This window comes from Alternaria alternata (genome assembly GCF_001642055.1).
Source record: "Alternaria alternata strain SRC1lrK2f unplaced genomic scaffold CC77scaffold_16, whole genome shotgun sequence".
Classification (NCBI taxonomy): domain Eukaryota; kingdom Fungi; phylum Ascomycota; class Dothideomycetes; order Pleosporales; family Pleosporaceae; genus Alternaria; species Alternaria alternata.
Genome location: NW_017306205.1, coordinates 501,215 through 516,549, shown reverse-complemented (window position 1 = coordinate 516,549; position 15,335 = coordinate 501,215). Strand labels below are relative to the sequence as shown.

Sequence of the window (15,335 nt, the reverse complement as noted above, 5' to 3'; positions counted from 1 at the left end):
GCTCCAAGCGTCGCAATTCAGCACACGCCAACATAACACAAGAACACAAATACCTTCTCCGAGCAACATCGTGATCGGACATGGAACCCCAGCAAGTATCGAGTCATTCTCTCCACCAGAGTTGGAGTGAAACATGTCACGCCTGAACATGGCCTCAAGGTACCATCTCTGAAACAAGTAGAGTTTACCCACCTGGAGAAGTAGAACCCTGGCCTGTAACCGCCGTAAGCGCTCAACAACACAACGTCCAGGCCACAATATAGCACATTACAAACCTCACCGATGCACCATTGAGACAACATCTAGAATCTAAAGTCATGCCGTATACATGTATCACTGCATCTCTACGTGGCACATTGGCTCATATTCACCAACGTCGTAATGGCGTTCGCGGTACCACGGAACAGCAATGCAATGCAAGGCAACTCCACGTGCAAAGTTGCCCAAGGCATGTCAAAGAATGGAAACGAAACAAGTCCAACCTCGTGGACGGAAGAGTTGTGCATGGTCTTCCTACCCACGCCACCACCAACATTACTCGGTTTCGCTTCCTTTGCGGCACAGTTGCTGGCAGTTGACACGAGAAAGGTGGAATAGACTTGGCAAGCAGTGACAATTGGGAGATGTGTTCTGGAAACGAACATGGTTTCCGCAGCCACGGGACATGGGCCATGGAATGGTATTGGGAATGTTAAACTGTATTTTGGGGTCGGCGGACGGGTGCTGGTGGCTCGGTTGCAAGTCTTTGGAGCTGGTAAGCTGGGGAGAGAGAGCCTGATCGGTGTGCTATGTATGTGATGTAGTGATTAGAGTTTGGATTCTATAGGATGGAGCGGGTGATGATGAGCAAGTTACGCCTTGGTTAGGGGTAGTTCGGAGCCGGAGTAGAACGCAACATGTGTGAAAATAGAACAGACGAGATTCTAGGTTCTATTACGGACGCCTAGGATGTCACATGAACCATGACATTTATCGTCAGCGGGAATCCATCTCAACAACTTGGCAAGGAACATGTTCACTCTTTCCTGTCTCACGAGCCCCAGATTTCACCACCCAACACACCGGTTTTTCCCTCTCACATGGCACATCCTTCTTCGCCCAGCTCCCCTCGCGCCGGGCACCTCGCTCGGGGACCAGCGCATCCCTTACCCAACCCGTGGCCACGGGAAGCACATCAATGGCGTAGCTGAAGGTAAGAGCACATCAAGGGCTTTCCTAACCTAGTAGTTAATTCGCCCGGGATTTCGGACACCGTCTCCAGCCCAACGGGTACAAGTAGGGGCGGGAAAGGATCCAAGGGATGCCGCCGAGTTGTATGCAAGTGGAAATGAGAATGGAGTCTTCCTGTCCTATGTGACCACCGACGGAAGTCCCAGTAACACGGAGGACATGGTGGATTGGGGATATCCCTTTCTCTTGTTCGCTTTCGCATAGGTTACGCGAGGATCTACATCAAGTCCCAGACGGGCGAAAAAGTTCCTATGCAAGGCATCGGATTGGAGGCGCTTCGAGTTCCAACTTGCTGGTAGGAAAGGAGGTCATCTGTCGATTTGTCATGGCTCGATGTAGAAGTCAAAACGTCACGTCCATGTTCCAGTGGGAACAAACTTTGTGTGTTGGTGACCAACATGGTAACAATCGTGATTCTAGCGTTTCGGACGCTTTGGTATCTACTCCAATCCACCCCCATCCATGCCTATGAACAGAAAAAGCCTTCCCGCTGTTTTTTTTGGGGAAAAGTGAAAGGTAGCCATAATGATACACAGAAGAAAGTCAGAACCGTCCGCCCAAATAAGTCATTCGTGATATGCTCTTGATGATGAAGCAACGTCAAAGGTAACGCCTCGGCCTAGCCACGCCAAGTGGATATAGGAAGCGTGGCCAGGAAGTTTCCCAACGCCGTTTCGCAAAAATGTCTAGTAGTCTGAAGTTGAGAAGGGAAGTGAAAATGCCGAAAACAACCTCGCCGGGTCGTGTGAGCCAGTTGCGCCTTCGCATGCCCGTAGAAGTCGGGTGTGGAAATTCAGTTACGCCGGTGGTTATGCAGCCCAATATGCAAGGTTTAGGTGATGCAAATCGCTCTGATTGCATCGTCATGATCGTCTCTGCTTTTAAATGTGAAAATGTTGGTATGAGTGAAGAGGATGACGAGGTTGAATGGATGGCGGCTTAGAAGAGACCACCCTCAACAACACCTGGTTCGTCATCTCGGAGCTGGCTGCCGCTCTTCTTCTTGGGCCACAACTTGCTGCTTACTCGCTTCCAGCTATCCCTGGTGGCGTTGGCAAGACCGTTGTGCTCGCCCCGGCTGTTGCGAGGACTCGGGGTGCCACTGTTTGAGCCTGTGTCGTAGTAGGCTTGCTGGAAGTCGGCCATGGGGTAATCGCTCATGGGCGGGGTGCCAGGAGGTGTCAGTGGGTCGCTCATTCCCGACGGACTACTGGCGCTGCCAGAGTCGTCAGTCAATGCATCGCTGCCGCTGGTGTAGCCCGAGGTGATGCGGGTGGGTGCTTGACCGGAAGAGGTGGGCTGGGAGTGGAAGCGTGAATGCGAGAAGGGACGAGATGCCATGAAGCCGGAAGTGAGGGATGAGGGTGCCGATGCCCGTTGTTTCGCAGGCATGGGCGGCTGTGACGATCGGGAAAGGAGACTCCGCTCCTCGTAGCTGCGGGTCGATGAGCGAGAGATGTTACTGCCAGCGTAGCTCTCGTGGCTGGCGGGGTGAGCGCTCTGTGGGCTGACTGAGTTGAGGAACGAGACCAATACACTCTCCTCCATGAGCTCGTTGATCTTGGCCACGGCACTGTCTAACGATGATGGGTGGGGTGGGACGTAGGTGTCGGAGAGGCTGAGAAGTTGGTCGCGGACTTCAGCTGGGAGGTTGACCTGGGGCTGTGTTAGCGGCATGTCTTATTGGGGCAGGGTTGGTTTCTTGTGGACTCACTTCTCGTGGACCGGACTCGCGGATGTAAGCGTCAATGAGTCGACGCCAGAGCATGAGCACGTAGCCACACTCTTCAGACAAGGGCGAGATGGGAGTACCGGGATGGCGGTTGACCATCTTGGAGTAGTGCTTGCGGTAGCGGGAGGCGTCCATTGTGAATTCGAGGTTCTCAAGGCAGTGGTTCTGTGACAGGAAGGCCATGAAGGAGGTGAGGGTGTAGGGGGGCGGGGCGGTGTTGCTGAGTATCTCCTGGAGGTTTGGTTTGCGGCATTGGGGGCTCTGGATGTTCTTGGGTATTGAGACGGTCAATGGGGCGGGGGTGCAGTCGGACATGGCCATGTTGGCGTCGCGGGCATGCAGCGAGGCCAGCGAGGGCGTGGGCGAGGATGATGTCGACGACGACGAGTGCTGGGTCGAGTGTGTTGTGATGGACAGGGCGTGGGTGCCGGGCTTGCGTGCGACCATGACGCTCTTCCAGAAGTGCTTGTAGACACGGCGGGCGTTTTTCCTGCTCTGCTCGTCGAGGGCGTCACAGGAACAGAGTTGGAGTTGTTGCGCCAGCTTGGCGTTGGCGGCACTCGGTTCGGGCGAACCTAGTGGGTGTGGGAGTGGTGGAGGACAAGGCTATAAATCCGAGGGCAGCATCGAGCGTCTTCAGCGGCAGTGCTGGCGAGGGCGAGGGCGATGGGCGGGTATATAGAGGCGTTGGGTGGGTCGGCGGGCGGAGACTGGGTGGCAGCTGTGGGCTGTGACGAGTGCGTGGTGAGACAGAAAGGCCGATATGCGTCAGGACGTGGGTATGGACAGGTGCGGCTCAGCGTGGTTTTGAGCAAGCGGCAGTGGAGAGTCAGGGAGTCTTGGGTCAATGCTTGGGCGGAAAGCTCAGTCAGGACGCACACGCCAGGGCCCACCAGCGGTTTGGCCATCAAGAAGGATCGAGGGCCCATGGCTGAGGGCACCCAAACGCCGTTAAAGCGGCCAGTCGCTGCCGGTCTCTGATTGGCTGCCGGCGTCTTCTGGAAGACGCACGCCCGCATCGTCATCCTTGCCGAAACCGCCCCCTGGCGCACACTGCGCTGCCCTCTTTCGCCACCACAAAGCCCCTAGAGCGCTGCCTGCCTGTCGTGACAAACCGCGACTGCACAAATCATCACCGCCAGCCGCCGTCTGTCGTCGCTGTCCGAGCGAACGAGCGCACCACCAAAACCACTGCTGCTATCACCTCACCCACCTCGAGCCATTCCCATCTGGTTCCGACGCCCGGCACTAGTCTGCCTGCATAGATTACCATAGCCTCCCCCCAGCCTTGTGCGCCGCTCGGCCCTTTTTCTCTGATAAAGAAGCCCACACCCTTCTCCAGTTTCCCTTTGGAGACGCAATCGCGACTCTTGTTGTTCTTGTTCTGGTTCTTCTTCTTGTTCTTGTGCTCTTGCTGCTCATGGAATGTCCACAGGCAAGGCTTCCAGCGGGCTTCCGGCACCCGCCCACTAATCCACCCTATGACTCTCTGAGGAGACCTTCCTTTGTGATGCAGGCAATGTCGTCTATTGCTTGCTTTGTCACAATGCCTTGCGCAGCCCTCGGCAGCAACTTGTCGACAATGTCACCTTCTGCCGCGTGATGTGCGCGCGCAACGGCACTTGATCATGCCTTCCTCGCCAATCACGCCTGCACTGTCTTACACCAGCCGAGCCCGCACGGCCACACACTTGGCCCTGGCCCTACGCCTGGGGTCAAACTCGTCCTCCAATGCTCCCCTCAGCCAACCATGATCCACTTGGGATGCGCCGGCGCCTCTTCTAGCCTTCTAGCACGTCTCTAGCACTAATCTCTAGCAAACACCGTGCCAACAGACGTCTACACGCCATCTTTCTTTTGTGCTTTACATAGGATCTACGCAATCACCATCGCTGCTCTCCATGCACGTCTAAACTGCCTTTGTTATCCTCGTACTTGTTGTCGTCGTCGTCGTTGTCGTCGTCCTCGTCCTCGTTGCCAAGCCTGGAATGCTGACGTTCCACCAGCGCTACCACATGATCAGGCCACCCGTCTTCATCCCTGTTGCTTCGCCAATTCATTACCGTGCAACCGAAGAAATCTTCCAGAACGATTTCTCTCTTCTAGAATTTTGCCTAAACCATCTTAGTGCAGCCACAATTGCCTTGTCTGTCGATCCAGCATCGCTCCATCAACCTCCTGCATGGCCCAGCGTAACGCTTGCAACACTCCACCTTGAAGCCTTCTCTCGGACATGGCTCACCCATTCAATGTAGCGTTACATACTGTTGAGCTTCTTCCTCGGGCTTTCTCCAAGCGCCGACCCTGTTGTGCTTCGCAAAGCTGCCTCTGTGGCGCTTCTAGAAGGACTGCGCTGTCGTTGCAACACCGTCACTAGCCGGCTATCGACTCAGCACGCCCCTACGGTCAACCAAAATCAATCCGCACCGAAAATTTTGAGCCGCCAACAAAAAAAAGCTCGGAGCCTCAGGAACACAACATGACGCAGCCAGTGGGCCCCCCTCTGCTCGCGTATTCGATTGATTCACCCGCTTCACCGCTTCGTGGGGTTTCATTTTTTAGCCGCATCCCACGCCGGTCGGAGGGCCGCCATCCATGAAACCACATGCTAACTTGGCCGAGTCTCTCTTGTTCGAGCCTCAGCTATGTCGGAACGACATGTCTTCTCCTTGCATGGTGGCGTCCGTAATGTGCGGGTTTTTGCTTGTTAGAGCCCCAACGACCACGCCCTCGGGACCAGCTTCCCTACCAGGAGTCTGAACAAATCTTCACATACCAACCTGATGCTAGCACTGTTACATGGCTGCTAGCTGTCACGAGATTCATGGCATTTAGCCTTAGTTTCCATTCTTCGCACAGCATTGCCTGTCCACACTCCACATTGTGGTGTTGAGCTTGGACGCCAGCATTGATTACTTCGGAACCGGCCACCGGCCGCCGAAGAGACGCCAGGTATACATGAAACCGGACCGATGTGGATCGTAACCACTGTTTGAGCCATGCACTGATGTCTCTGCGCTGGCAAAGTGTGTGAGAGGGGAAAAAAAGAATAAAATGCTAAGAGACATGCTGGTGGTCATCAAACTGCTTCAAACATAGGGCCAGCCGTACATGCTGGTGCCGATCCCATGCGGCTGTGGGTGAGTCAACCTGCTGACGTCGTTACCGAGCACCGTTTGACCTGGATCCCAAGACAGCCTGCGACACGCGAGCGCTTCAATCGGGTTACCTGTCGTCCCCAACAAGATGGTCTTCTGGGTGCTCCCTTGGTCTCCTTCACGTCGTTCGTTTCACGGCTCTTGTGCAAGGCAGTTCATGTCCAAACCATCTCGTCATCCGACCTGTTGGACCCCAATCTGCAACCGTGTCCCGGCCCTTGTCTCCATCGCAGCTACATCTAGATCCCATCCCTTCCCCATCATCTCGTTCCCGTACTTGTCAAACATCACCCGGACGTCCTCCAACGTCTGCCTCAGCTCAGCAATCAGGCGATCCTTGGGCGGGGCTGATGCTGTATTGGGCTTGTTACCCGAGTGACCTTTGCCATCTCGGGCTCTCTTCGCAAGCAACAGTGCGTGCGCCCATGCTTTGAGCTGATCATTCGGTCCACACCCTGCCTTCAGTACGATTGAGATGTCGACTGCGGATGCGGCGGGACATGCTATGTATGCCTCGCTGGTGAAGACGGTAAGCAGTTCGGAGATTTGAATAGCGTGAAGCGCAAGTGAGCCAGTCTGCGTATTTTGCTCGCCCATTCGGCCTAGCATTTCCTGGAGAGATACGCCAATCTTACAATGCCCGAGCATTTCGTCGTCCGACCAGCGCAGTACGTCACCTCTGTGGAAGATCCTTTCGCGTTTGGAAACCTCGTTTGGGCTCAGGACGACACCGTGTTGAAGTATGCTGCTGAAGAGGATATTGGCTCGTTGTCTGTTAAGAGACCGCATACGGACGGCTTTCACCGCGGCATAGTTGGTGGCTAGGTGTACAGCCAGGAGGAAGAGGAGTGTGGTCCACGTCGCGAAAGGCGAGGTTATATGCGATACCACAAGGCTGCCTGCCTACATGGCCGTCAGTCAATGCACGAGTGGTGGAGGTTTTGGGGATACCCACGAGCATACCCAGTAGAGATATGACCGTCTCTTGGCTTGAGTCTTTCTAGGAACGAGTCAGTATCACCGTTCATCTGCACCCCACTTTCAGATAACGTCGATCAAAATATGTCTCAACTCTCTACCTTCGGGTCCGAAGATAACAATACGTCACTCACAGCATTGACCTCCCCCAGATTGCCCTTGCTCGCAAAGTGTGCGCTCAAGCTTGCCTTTGCACTGCCCGCACAGACTCCACACAGTGCCCTCAAGCAACTCGAAAAGCTCAACACCGCCACACGGATTGGTTTGTGAAAAGCGGGCGACAAGCAATCGAGCACCATTGCTGTATCGTTGAAAACGTCGGCGGCCAGGCGAAACATCTTACACTCTGGCTCAAGAGCCGTGCCGAGACGGTGCGCAAAGAGAATTGTAGCGATGCGGCCGGTTGACTCCTGGAGCACAGAGAGGAGGAGTGCGGAGGTCGGGGAGGCAGTCGAGTCACCTACGCCGACGCCTGTTTGTAGGTGTTAGACAGGCGAATGCATGGTTGTGTTGTTGCTGTTTAATCGTCATAGGGGTTCCGCTGTATCTGACGCCTGCAATGCATAATTTCCATATCTTGACCTCAATACGTGGAGACTTGTTGACCACGCACAACAGCAAACTCGCACAATGACTGAGAAGAAACAGATAAGGAACACACACTATAATGTGCATGGAAACATACCTTCCAACACAGCTCTCGATGCCAACAGCCCTGCAATCGAGGAAGAAAATGCCTGAAGCGAGTCCTGTGCCGTATTCTCTTATCAGCTTCTCACCCCATCATCACAACGCCAGCCATTGTCAGGATGGCAAAGGTCGCAATAGACTTACATAGATCTGGTAATGAATATAATCCTCCGTCACACTCTGCGGATACCCTGCTGGTAAGAAAACACCAAGAAGGCGTTGCGCATAGCTCTTCGCTTCTTTGGGATACTAAGATGAGGGGCGTGTTGCGTTAGCGAAATTGTTTGCTGGCCTTACTTTCATGGGTTGAACCATGACTTCGATCGATATTCCCAATCTAAGTTCTGAGGAGGAAGTTCAGATCGCAGAACCAAGCCTGATAGAGAAATGTGCATGCGACATACAATCACGTCAACCCTCGTTCCCTGCGCCTCAGCAAGATACTCCAACACCAAGTTCCCCGCCTCGTCTCGCTCGGCAATCTCAAGCGCCATCGAGTTACGGGTCAGTGGTCTGAGAATGGTGTGAGCGCCGAGCAAACTCGTTGGATGTGTGGCTTGCGAACGATGTGCGCTAGTGGGAGGGGAGGTTGGAGAGGAGGGGCGGGCGAACGAACGTGTGGATCTCAGACCAAACACAACCCGATCGCACATCAATAGCTCCCCCCGCGATATCTTACATACCTTCTCCACTATCCAAAATCCTAATCTAACGTCTTTGCCTCCCTGATAGCATCTTGGAGTTTGCTCGCCGCTTTATCCGCCTATTCTCACAATCAAATACATATCTGTGCACGCAGCCACGTCTCGCTAGCCCCAGCCATAACTCATCTATTACAGAGTGATGCTTATTTGAAACCCTGTATTGCTACCTCAACAAAAATGCCAATGCAACGTACTTTGCTTCAGTCTACATAGCTTTACTGCAAAGAGGTAGCTAAGTCGTCTGCCTTGAGTGTTGATGCGTTGACTTCGTATGTCGGATATGTGGTCGTGTGATGCATGTAAGCATAGTCGCCCTCAGGGAAGGTACCGATTGGTAGACGCAGTTGGGAAGCTTGGGCAGGTAAGACTAAATGGGGTAGCAGGAGTGCTTTGGACGTACGTATCAACGTCGCCTACATGCATTGAACACCTGTCGACTAACTGCTTGTCATTGTCTCTCACTACTGTGTTTACCACAAGACACATGCTAACTCCATGCTGAAATCTTCTGCAATTTGCGTGAAACAAAAGCATTCCTTAGGCATGGCCTAACGTAAATACAGGGATAGGTATATCCTGGCGAAGGAGAAGTGCGGACAAGTGGAGGAACTAGGAGGTAGATCGAGCATGCTGCGAATGAACCTAGCATTTAAGCATAGGTTGTGACAATGAGTGACTGTAAAAAAAGGAAACGTGAGGTTATGAGACTGTGTCTTCGAGCAAAAAGGTAATATGATCATGACATACAGAGTTTCCAAATATTTGTAAGTAGTTCTTCACATTGAGACACAGCCCACAATATCCGAACGTCCTTGTGTAAAGAATTACTATTGCCTAGCAGGGCATGATCCATGAACGAAGTATATAAATACATTATCTAAGTGAAGAATCGTTGCTTGTTGTCACTGGCTCGATATTATGTACTCGAAGCACCAAAGGACTATTGTAAAACAGAAGAGAACTAGCAAACTTAAATGTCTGCTGGTAGCACAAGCGCTACCGTGTATCTGTCAAACGTTTTGCTACAGAATCACCTCCCAGCTAACAAAACATTACTTGGGGTATCTAACCTCATGTCCTCATATTACGTGCCAGTTACAGGTCCAATGAATTGCGCTCGAGATCTTATGCAGCACATGGCATGTAACCAGCCATGCCTTACGGCCCTTTCTCTGCTCCGCATAAAGTATGGTAGAGTTGAGAATGCATGCATATCCAGAATGTAGCTTACGGATCTGCACCCGCAGATCAAGTGCCTGGAAGACGTGAAACGCAGAACCCAACTTTTGATCGCCCTCTCTCTTCACAACACGACAAAACCAGCACTGCCGCTCAAGCGTCTCCATCCCCCCTTTTTTTGGTTGCTGTCCTCCCAAATCTCATTTTACCTCCCAATCTCTCCACCTCTTCAACCGCCGCGTCTCGTTGTCTCTCCAGCTCTTTGATATAGTCAATAGCAACCGCGAGCACCATACTCTTACTAGGTTTCACGGCACCTGTATCTCCGTTATCGCACTGTGGCAACATGGGCACCGCCCGACGTAACCGCTCTAGCTCTGCATTGAGCTTCTCGCGGTATTTGCGTTCGACTTCGGTGTGGGGCATGCATTGCGTACGGGTGATTTTGTTGACGGCGGCGGTAGTAGCAGAGGGTTCTGAGGCGGGGCGGTGCAAACGAGGACGGCCCCGCTTGCGTGGTGGAGGCGGCTTAAGGCTGGTATCTTCTGGAGAGGGGTGGTGCGTCGCGATTGGTGAGGGGGAAGTTGGGCTGCCGTGGCTAGGGGGAGTTGGCAAGGGAGAGGGGTTTGAGGCAAAGCCGCCGGGAAATCCGGATTCGGGATAGGTGTGTTGAAAGTCGGCTGGACAGCTCAGCGGCGAGGGGTTATAATTTGACCATGCGTTCTGAGGGGGGTTCGAGACTGCATTGGTTGTAGTGACGAGCGATGGGTTGTTGATATAGCTGCTGGGTACCGGTGCGCTCCAATTGAGATCTGAGTCTCCTGGTGTGATGGATCGGTCGAAGCATGAGCTACTCCTATCGTTGTAGCTATTGAAACCATAGTCCGAAAGCGCGGGATACGACTCAGTAAGGTATGCGTCGATTTCATCCGGTGATGGAAAAGCATCGCTGTTGGGAGAGTACAATGGGTTGCTCGCAGCCATGGAGAAGGCAGGTAGGTTAGAGAAGTCCATCTTGATGTGCCGCTGCCGCAGGGCCGTGTTGAACGCTTATTACTAGTCACTGAATTTTGGGCGATGTCATATGGAAGGTATATATCGAAGGACTATTCGTTTCTCTGACCCCCCCTGTTCACAGACTTAGCTTGGTATCCTAGCTGGTGATCGCAGCCAGTGATCGGGTGAAAGCAGAATAATCGAACGATCAAAAGGCGATACACCGGCTTTTGCCAACTCCCAGACGATGCCGTAAGCTTGGTTAGGTATGCTGCGCCTAGAATCTTCGGAGCACCGGGCGGCCAGCAAAAATGGCGGAAACGCAACAACCTGTATCACACAAGACTTCAGCTGCAACCCAAACCATGTGACAAAAACGTTCTCATAGCCTCTCTTGCAGCTGCGATATCCGCCACCTGAAAGGCCAACTCTCAAGTAATCTTGCAGCGCCCAGCAAAATCATACGATCCGCGCTAGGGGTAGCGGTCTAGAAGGGTCGATTCAGTGCATTTGTAGTACGCGAAGCCCGTCTTCCGACGGTGTGAGACGAAGCCCTCGTTCCCATGTTGCAGAGTGCCGTGACGTTGACACAGATGCACGCTGAAGTTCGATACGCGGGGAGGGAAATTTTAGTGCCGGGCGAGTGTTCCTCGGCCAATCACGGCCAGCCACGGCCAGCGAGCTGATATGCTAAACCCAATCACGTTTAGGCAGTGACATATCTGGTAATACTTCCCTCAGCACCTGGATCTATCCAGCATATGGTCATCGCCGACTGCTTTGTCGTTCCAGCAGCTTCCACTTGGTCTACCATGCCCTGGTGGCACGAATCTTGGCGTCAAACGGCTCGGTATATTCCGCTAATCGAGTGTCCACATGGCTGATTTGCAGCAAGGTCAAAAGATGGGAAATTGACTTCGAGAACCATCGACAATCGAGAATCGCGATGAAGCAGACATGGACTCGCTCAATCACTCAGCGAAAACGCCGCAGTGACGCCGTTAATATGTTCTGCGGTGAAGGTATGGGCTCATCTCGAAACACTCTTGATTTGAGACCTGAAAATGCTTCTTTTTTGCCGGGACCCCTATCACTTGTTGGCTCAGTCATCACACCAAGTACCTTTTGGGCGTTTGCGATCTCAGCTCATCTTGAAGTGAGCAAGTATAAGCGGTAGACCGTTAGCCCCTGCCCTGTGTGGTACCTTTGCGCTAGCGCATTTCAATATGATGAAGTATAGTTTAGCTGAACATGCCCCTTGTCACCTGCCCTTCAGAATCCACGACTAGGAAGGCTTGCCTGGCCTGTCTCGGTTGAACAAGTTGAAGAGATCGTAGAGTCAATATACCGTCATCGTTCCACTAGTAAAAGCTGCTTCTACGCTAAGATAATATGGTGACATTCTATCACTCAGATCCACGAAATATCGCTAGTCCTTTGTAACAAAGACGTATGAAAGGCGCGTAAAGAGGGGGTTCGCCTGTGATAGTACAGTGCGGGTACTGTATCAAGCCAAGAGACCAATTAGACTATGACCCAAAAGGACACAGAATTCCGCTTGCAAAGCGGGGGGATCTCGAAATAGGAATCAAGATACGAACGTGATCAAGGGAGAGACATGTCTCATATTGACGCATCGAGAGCGTCATGCTAGCAATTTCATAAACCTAAACGCCTCCTGCCTTGAAGATATACCCAACGCTATCGAGCGTGTACTGTCTTACCCATCCTGTTCAACTTATCCTAGTATACACACGAATGCAATCCTCTCATCACGCCTGAAGATCTAGACCCAGCCTGTTTTGGAGCGTCAAAGACGGACATTCGCTCCGATCTTGCCACCTTGGAACCATATATCCTCTCGCCATTCGCCAATGCGAACACCCACGTTCGCGAAAGCGCTAAGTTTCAACTGCCCACCAAGTGCTCTCTTGATGGCTTGGTACCCAAGGCTACCGAATGACCAGTCGACGGGTAAGCGCGGAGATTCAGAAAGGCCAGGAGGCACAGCGAAAGGCAGATCGTAAACGATTTTTCCAGCTGTGTGACCTTCGTAATAGGCCGTCGCATCCATGCTAGTTATGTACATTGTTGTAGCGCGGAAAGGTGATGCAAGAGTGAAGACGGCTGTACTTGTGATGAGATGCATGGTAGTGCCACGGATGAAGTGGGACCTGCCATCATCTTCCGGGTCGTCGCAGTCATCACTATCACACGGCTTCTTGGGGGTTGACATGTGCGGCATAGGGCGTTCGATGGGAAATTGCGAGAGCAGGCGGCCAATGTAAGGGACAGACGGGACGGAATTTTCGTGTGCCTGGACAGTTATAGTGGTATTGTAACCTGTTGGGCGTATTAGTTCAGTTGATCGTGGTCATGGTTAACACTGACGTACCGGAGATATACTGAGACAGCAACTCTGCACCAATCTTCTTCCCTTTTTCACCACCATAGGTGTAAGGATCCCAAAGAACGGATGCAAGTTTGTTTGTGTTGTTACCGGGAGAAACTTCCATATCCTTGACCGTTGCGCTACCGATATGGGAGCCATTGGCCAGAATGTTAATGTTGAAGTAAGGAACCGTTGCGGAGTATTTCGAAGGATTAGTAAAGTTGACCAGGGCAGTGATTGTAAGAGAAGTAGGCGAGGTGTCGGTGATGGACAAATTGCCGACCTGCACGTTGATTTTGCTTGCCTCGTCTTTACCATCGCCGGGCTGGGTGTCTTTGCCGTGACCAATTGCTGGACGCCAAAAGTTAGCTATGTGCAGGAGATGCGGCCAAACTTGGATCACGAACTGGTTACGAACGTTTGACTGGTACGACACCTTGCGCCGGAATTCCTCGCACAGCGAGCTTGCCCATGGGCGTATCCACACCAATGCTGACTGCGGCCTTGAGATCCATCAAAACCGATTTGCCGCCGAAAAGTAGAGCTTGCACGACTTCACTGAAGAGGTTGTCATCCAGAATTTCGATGGGTGCGTTCTTGATGACAGATTGGACGAGGAGAGACGGTCCGTCTGAGCCATGACCTTCGATACGGGTGGAGTTTGCCTTTTGCCACTTTTCTAGGTTCATCTTTCCAAGTTTCTTCTTATGGTAGTAGATGTCAGCATCGGCTTTGACCTGGGTGACATCAACGGGGAAGTTCATCTCGTGTGGCAGGCCAATATCGACGTTGACAATGCCGGAGATCTTGGGACGAGCTTCAGGCGTGCCAGGTTCAGCGAATGGGTTGGGCAGACTGAAGTGCATGTCGGCCAGAGAGAAGTTTTTGATCATGTTTCCCATGGACTTTCCGGCGAAGGGAACTGGAACGGTAATGTCCTTTAGTAGCTCACGAGCCCAGTCGGGTGTGGCAGGGTCAGGGAATTTGCAGCAGTTGATGTAGATTGTCGCGTCCTGGCCCTTCATGTAATCGCCCAAGAAAGCGTCAAGCGGAGACTTGGCTGAGTTGGGGCATACTTGGGTCAATGGATCTGAGAGCTTGTCGACATTGCCCGTAACATCGACTTTGACATTTGAATTTGGCTTGATGTCGAGTTTGCCAGTCTGAGCAGTTCCCACCATGATGTGCTTGTCGGATGATGAGCAGCCCTCGATACCAACATCGACAGCTACAGGAGGCAGCGTGAGCTGGACAGGGAAGTCGTTCTGTACGACGATGGAGGCGTCGGCACCAAGCCCCTTCTGACCATGCTTAGCCTCACCAAGGTTGAGCTTTGTAATATTGTAGTGAGGAAGGGTTGGAATGTCGCCTCCCTGGAAGACGATAGATTGCTCAACGAGCTGCTTGCCAATATTGATCAATCCCGACTTCAACGGGACTTGGGCCTTGGCCTTGAGCCTTATCTGCCCTAGTCGGCCATCGATCCAGTCGTTGGCGACATTACGAATACCGTCGGGCGAACCGGGTTGTACAGTTGCAACAAGGGAAACACGTGTGGTGTGTCCATTCCGGATGTTCACTTTCACTCCGGGTATCTTGGCCGTGCCGATCAAGACGTTGCCATACTCGGGCAGGTAGACGTCGGCATCGAAGGGCCCAGTCTCAGCCTCGTGGGCGATCCACGTGCCGAAGCGGCCGAGATTGCGCACGCTCTGCTTCTTCACTTTGCTCGCGTTCATGGTGAAGTCTCCTTGTATGTGCACCTTGGCACCATGGTCGGTCAATCCGTCCATGGAGAGCTTGGTAGGCTTGAAGTCAGCGGCCTGCATGGAGTACTCCTCGATGCTTTCCTTGGCTAGGAAGCCGAGCATGATGAAGATGACGAGCAGACACAGCAAGACGAGAGCCAGTATGCTCGGCCATCGCTTCCTCCATAGCGCGACTTTGCCACTGCCACTCTTGTCGGAGCCGCCACTCAAGGAGCGCAGCAACGAACGTGTCGCGGGAGTGCTCTCGTCTTCATCATCTGGTCTTTGGTGCTCGTCTCGGTCTTCCTGTGAAAGCAGCGGCGTCTGCTCAGTGGTTCGGCTGGATTGCTGGGAGCGGGCTGAACGCGACGAGCGGGCGGACTTGTGCGAGACGGGTCGCGAACTAGGCGTGCGGGTGTCGTTGGCGCTGGAGCCCCACTGCTGCTCAGCGTTGTCCTCCTCCATCTTCAGGCGTAGGGGGGTCCAGGCGACGGACATGACGGGCGGGGTGCTGGTGCCGGTCGGGGT

The 15,335-nt window shown here is 53.0% G+C and overlaps 5 protein-coding genes across 5 annotated transcripts; all 5 read right to left on the bottom strand.

The window, feature by feature from the left end:
- Positions 1–2,169: 2,169 nt before the first annotated feature.
- On the bottom strand, positions 2,170–3,505 carry CC77DRAFT_940713 (regulator of G protein signaling superfamily; the record flags this gene model as incomplete). The annotated part of the gene is made up of 2 exons (XM_018534744.1): positions 2,170–2,886; positions 2,945–3,505. Coding segments are annotated over 2 exons (1,278 nt in total), but the record flags the coding sequence as incomplete, so codon positions are not given.
- Positions 3,506–6,294: 2,789 nt separating this feature from the next.
- On the bottom strand, positions 6,295–7,571 carry CC77DRAFT_940505 (DUF647-domain-containing protein; the record flags this gene model as incomplete). The annotated part of the gene is made up of 3 exons (XM_018534736.1): positions 6,295–7,023; positions 7,076–7,120; positions 7,233–7,571. Coding segments are annotated over 3 exons (1,113 nt in total), but the record flags the coding sequence as incomplete, so codon positions are not given.
- Positions 7,531–8,624, bottom strand: CC77DRAFT_221096 (hypothetical protein). The gene is made up of 4 exons (XM_018530717.1): positions 8,193–8,624; positions 7,933–8,037; positions 7,784–7,847; positions 7,531–7,732 (listed from the first exon to the last, which is right to left on the bottom strand). The coding sequence occupies exons 1-4, from the start codon at positions 8,439–8,441 to the stop codon at positions 7,626–7,628; spliced, it is 525 nt and encodes a 174-aa protein (XP_018383690.1). The 5' UTR covers positions 8,442–8,624; the 3' UTR covers positions 7,531–7,625.
- A 1,200-nt stretch (positions 8,625–9,824) lies between these two features.
- Positions 9,825–10,685, bottom strand: CC77DRAFT_940497 (hypothetical protein; the record flags this gene model as incomplete). Its single annotated transcript, XM_018534735.1, has 1 exon — positions 9,825–10,685. One exon carries the CDS (start codon positions 10,683–10,685, stop codon positions 9,825–9,827), a length of 861 nt encoding a protein of 286 aa, XP_018383689.1.
- A 1,792-nt stretch (positions 10,686–12,477) lies between these two features.
- Positions 12,478–14,930, bottom strand: CC77DRAFT_940715 (hypothetical protein; the record flags this gene model as incomplete). Its single annotated transcript, XM_018534745.1, has 3 exons — positions 12,478–13,010; positions 13,063–13,410; positions 13,478–14,930. The coding sequence occupies 3 exons, from the start codon at positions 14,928–14,930 to the stop codon at positions 12,478–12,480; spliced, it is 2,334 nt and encodes a 777-aa protein (XP_018383688.1).
- Positions 14,931–15,335: the final 405 nt, after the last annotated feature.